General features: G+C 36.0%; 1 protein-coding gene across 1 annotated transcript; it reads left to right on the forward strand.

Annotated features, from left to right (window-relative positions):
• Positions 1 to 3,996: 3,996 nt before the first annotated feature.
• On the forward strand, positions 3,997 to 5,289 carry LOC139089080 (uncharacterized). The gene has a single exon (XM_070638508.1). The coding sequence runs from the start codon at positions 3,997 to 3,999 to the stop codon at positions 5,287 to 5,289; it is 1,293 nt and encodes a 430-aa protein (XP_070494609.1).
• The last annotated feature ends 310 nt before the right edge of the window (positions 5,290 to 5,599 follow it).

The following is a 5,599-nucleotide window of genomic DNA, read 5'->3' on the forward strand; positions in this document are numbered from 1 at the left end:
ATTCATCAAATTCTCACAGGAAATTCTTGTTGGTCGATTTGTTGTTACACATGAGTATGATCAATATTTTAGACTAATTTATCATTTAAAGTATGCGTTTTCGATTAAGAAAAGATTCAAATGATTGCGATATCACAATTTCAAATAAATTTCAATCAACTTGTAGATCAGGGAAGGTTCAGAAATTATATGATGCTAAACATAGTTTTTAGTCTTCCTTCCCTCGGTAAGCAGTATTTTACAAGACACGGTTTTCTCAGTCTGTTTAAAACACCGAAACGCACCACCAAAATAATTACGAACCCCCAATTTGACTCAATATACCAAAGAGAGAAAATACAACTAGAACGACATCAAAAAAAAGAAGAAATTAAAAATTGTAATTAACCTTACAAATACAACAACTCATTAAAAAATCACATTCAACAAACTTTCCTTTGATGTTGCACAACATTCATTTCATTTCAATTTTTGCATCATCTTGTCGTGGTTTTTCTCATTCAACTTAATTTTCATTTTATTTTGCATGAATTGAACATATAACATCAAAAGGAATGGGAAACAGAAAAAAAATAATATAAATATATATTTCAAATGAGCTTTTCATTCACAAACTACTGATTGCCTTTTTTCACATCAAAAACAACAAACACAGGAGTAAAAAAAAAGTGAATTTTCATTTCAATGAGGGTAAAAATGCATTTCATTTTAGTGATTTCATTCAATGTTTTGTGGCTATTTTATGCAAATTTAGTGACAGTCAATTTATGAATTAAATTAATTGAATTTCTTACTTGAATTATTTAAACACACACACATTTATTCATACACACTCACATTACATTCTTACTTGTAACGGTTATTTTTTGAATACTTGCTAACACGCTAGAAGCGCTTTCAATATTGGGCGCAGATACCCCCCTGTCTTTTCTATATCGTCACGTGAATTATAGTGAAGTAGTGGTAGTGCGAAAGGCACCAATTAATAAGTAATGTATTTTAACTATGTTTTAGGCAATTTTAACTAATTCTTTTTTTATACACGTTTATTAGAAAACGTCAGCATTTATACAGCATTGGAATAAATTTACGAGAAGTCATAATTTGGGCATTTTTCGTGAATTTTATTTCAGCGTTTTTCTTTCATGCCTTCATCGAACGCACATCACGACATTATTTTTTATTAATTGAATTTGAGAGAGAGCGAGTCCTGGTAGAAGATACTCCGAGGAGTGATTAACTATTGCAGAGAAGCTGTAGAAGAAAATTCAATATAAAGTTCCATTTGAGGAAAATTTTGGTGAGAAAAATAATTTAATAGAAAATTATTTTTCGTATTTTCAGGGTTAAAATTTAATCAAGTCGATTGAGTTATTACTGTCCATTAGAGGTCAGTTCAATCGCATGTGTTGATTGTATTTGCATTAGAGCAAGCAATTAACGAATATTTGGCAGTTCATCTAACCCCAACACACGATCTTCAATTTTACAATTTAATTCCAACAACAAAATACAAGAAATTAAATTGTGATCCATAATGGAGGTGTTTAAGGATGGACAATTAAACGCAGAGTTTATAAAGCAGTTAGATCAGAAGGATCCACTTGCATCTAAAGTTCGAGCTTATTTCCTGTCAGGCACCAAGGTGAAGCCTGAATTCAAATGTGCAGTAACAAAGTGTAAATTTCCTGTCAGGACAGCCGAGTATTTACATCCGACCACAGCAAAGTTCCAATACAATCCTATGATATTTTGCTATACGTGCAACAGAGTCTTTCACGTACATTGCATTGGATTAAATTTGGAAAATTTGAGTGAAGAAGCTGTGCCTTGGCTATGTACTACATGCAGAGAAAATGTGTTGAATACACATGCCACATCTTTTTACAAGTTATCAAAGTACAGCGAGTCATTAAGATCCAGGAGAAAATATTTCCTGAGAGACACAACAATTGAATCTATGAATGCAGAATTTGACACTGATGAGGAGTATGATTCAAGTGATAAGGAGTCATTCAAGCGAGTTAAAAGTAGTGATCAATCGGCAATAGAGCCAAGTATTGATTTTGATAAAACTCGTCTTCAAAATGAAGTCATCAAAGCTAAAGGTGATGAACGAAGAGCAACTGAAAGAGCTTTCGCATTAGAGCGTCAGCTTTCAGAATTAAGAGTCAGAGAAGCTGACAGGCAGCGTCAAATGGATCAAATGCAACAGCAAATAGCTGCATTATTAACATCCAGGACAATAGAGTCCACAAATGTTCCTCCAGTGCATTCATCAAACGTGTCAATGAATATGAGCCAATTTTATTCTCAAGGATCAGAAATTCCACATGAGTCAACAAGAAGGAATTTAAATCCACCATCAAATAGTGCGAATCAAAAACCAGGATTGCAAGTCAACAATAGCATGATTGATACAGAAAGTGCTAACGATACAACGTTAGTTGATGTTTTGTCAAGATTTACATTGGTACAAGAGGAAAGTAGAATTGACAAGCGATTGGCAAGTATTCGCAAGGCGATGCCAAAAATAGCAGAGTTCAACGGTGATTCATTGAAGTGGCTTGATTTCGAGCAGGACGTTTATAGATACAAGACGGAATGCAAGTATGATGATCAGGAGATTAAATTATACATGCGTGGATCATTGAAAGGAGAAGCATATGAAGCAGTGAAGGACTTCATCAATTTATATCCATTAGAGGATATAATGCAGATTTTGAGAGAATCATTTGGTGATCCAATGATTTTAGTGCGTCATAAAAATAAGGACATTAGAGCCCTTAAAATTCCCAATTATTTGTACCGTGAAGATGCTGTCAAAATCAGAGTTGTGCTGCAGAGCTATTTCGCTGCCTGTTCATATGCCAAAACTGGACATTTAAATTCGAATGAATTAGCGGAATCGATTTATGAGCAGTTTAACAATGAGGATAAGGCGCGATGCAAGGAGCTTTTCATAAGAAGCAATCCAAACAAACAAGTGGTCGTGTGCCTTAAAACGATTTATGATTATTTGAGTGAAAGACTGCCTATATTGGATGAAAAGCCAGAACAGAAACGAGATAAAGGTTTCAAAAAGGAAGATAAAAGTCGTCCAGCACAAGTCATGTCAACAGGATCAACAGTTTCGTCAAACAATAGCGTTTCGAAGCAGGATTTTAAGTTTGACATAAGAGATAGATCAACTGCACCCTATATGGGATATGATTTGAGTCGAGTAAATGCCATCGATAAGAAATGTGAAATTTGCAACAGAGCAACACATTTCACAGTGCAATGCAGTCAGTATCAAGCGATGAATGAATATCAACGGTTGAGAGCCATTGATGAAAAGAAGTTGTGTCGAAATTGTGTGATTTCAAGTGGACATAGAGCAGTTGAATGCAATTTAAAAATTAGCTGTGGGCTGAAATTTGGCAATGGGGCAAGATGCAGTCATAAGCATCATGCTTCAATTCATTACGCATGCAAGAAATCACAAAATGGAAATGATTTTCGGAACAATAGACGTCCAAATACAAGAAGAAATCCCAATAATTCTCAGATTAATTTGGAAAATAGTGCTAATAACGCACAACAACCTGTACAAATTATTGGAAATCAACAAACAGTCAATGCAGTTACAAATCAAGGTCAACAAGTACCACAAGCACATGTGGTTCAAGCGAACACAAACGCACCTGGGGCATTTCATGCACAGGCACCTAGACATTACAGTCTAATTCCAAATTCCAGTACCAACTTAGCTGGAGTTATACAAATGAACCAGCTGTCTAATGAGAAAATGCCAAAGACTATCAAAATGTTTAAGAACAAATTCATTGGTCCTAAAGGACACATTATCGCATACAGTATTGGCGATAGTGCTGCTGAAGTAACTTTGGTGAGAGATGACTTGAGAGTCGAACTAGAATTGCTGGCAAACCTCATCAACTAAGTTTGCAATGGACAGATGGAATGATAAAGGAATGTATGGCGATTAAATTCGATATGGAAGTTCAAGGTGTATTAGAGCACTCTGAAAAATTAGTATTGAAGGATTGCTACTCAATAGCTGATTTAGATCTGCCAGAAAGGTCGTTGGACATGGAAATTATGAAACAGAAATTTCCGTATTTGCGCAATGTAAACTTCGATAGCTACATGAACGAGCAACCAGTGGTTCTGATTGGCAGCCCTCATGCATTTGCAATTGAGAGCATTAGTGGACTGTTGGAAGGCGGTGTTGGATATCCAGTAGCGTTGGAAGCTAAGCTGGGAGTCACAGTATACGGTGGAAATCCATTAGAGGATTTGCCATCATCCATCAACATGCATGTAACAGCCATAGCAAATGGCAACAAATATCGAGTTTGTGATGAGACAAGTGAGGATGGTAAAGTCTCCAACGAGGAGCTTCATGATTTACTCACCTACTTCAATTCAATTGAATCGTTAGGCATTAGAGCCAAAGATTCAAGTATAACAGAAGCTGAACGCAATGCAATTGCAATTTTACGTGAGGAGATGAAAGTACTTCCGAATGGTACTATTGAAGTCCCGTTAATATGGAATAGACACAACAATGTAATTCCATCTTTGCCAAACAATTTTCCCGTTGCTTATCGTCGTTTATTATCTCAAGAATCCAGATTATCAAAAAATCCTGGATATTATGAAGCCTATGTCAGCAAAGTCAAGGAGTTAATTGACTTAGGTTATTTGAGATACGCCAATGAAGAGGATTTGAATGGAAGCTGGAACAACATTTGGTATTTACCACTGAGTTTAGTTGTAAATGCAAATAAAGATCCACCCAAATTTAGGATCGTTTATGACGCTAGTTCCAAGTATGAAGGTGTATCGCTTAATGATAAGCTTTTGAAAGGTCCAGACCTGCTAATAGACTTGATCAAACCGTTATTGAGGATGCGAATGAATCAAATAGCCTTCACTGCGGATGTGCAGCAGATGTTTCATCGAATGAGAGTTTGTACGAGAGATCAGCAGTGCCAGAGGATATTATTTCGCGAGAATACGCAACAAAAGGTCAAAACATTGATACTTGATGTCATGGCCTTTGGACCAAATTGCAGCCCTTTCGTGTCGCAATTTGTGAAAAATTGGAATGCGACAAATTGGTCATTAAAGTATCCTGAAGCAGCGCATACAATTATAAATCAGATGTACATGGATGATGTCATCACGTCTGAGCCAACTGTTACTGAAGCAATTTCTAGAGCATTAGAGTTGTATAGAGATTTGCAGTCACATCAATTGGAACTTGATTTCGTTCCAAAGTAATTCACTGGAGTTTCTCAAAGGACTTCCAGGGACACATGTCAAACAAGAGTTGATGCCGATATTGGCCAACGAAGCTGAAGGATTCACAACCAAAGTCCTAGGATGCAACTGGGATACTGTAAGCGACTCATTTGTGTTTCAGTTGGAACGCAATACTTTTATCAAATTGGTTACTGAATTTAATCATCATCCTACAAAAAGGGATCAGGCTAGTACAATTGCAAGAATTTTTGATGTACTGGGTCTGATTTCACCGTTCCTAATTAGAGGAAAAATTCTATTGCAACGTAGCTGGAAGTTAAAAATTAAT

This window comes from Chironomus tepperi, unplaced genomic scaffold, assembly GCF_022539635.2.
Source record: "Chironomus tepperi strain 1889 unplaced genomic scaffold, CSIRO-AGI_Ctep_v1 contig_174, whole genome shotgun sequence".
Classification (NCBI taxonomy): Eukaryota; Metazoa; Arthropoda; class Insecta; order Diptera; family Chironomidae; genus Chironomus; species Chironomus tepperi.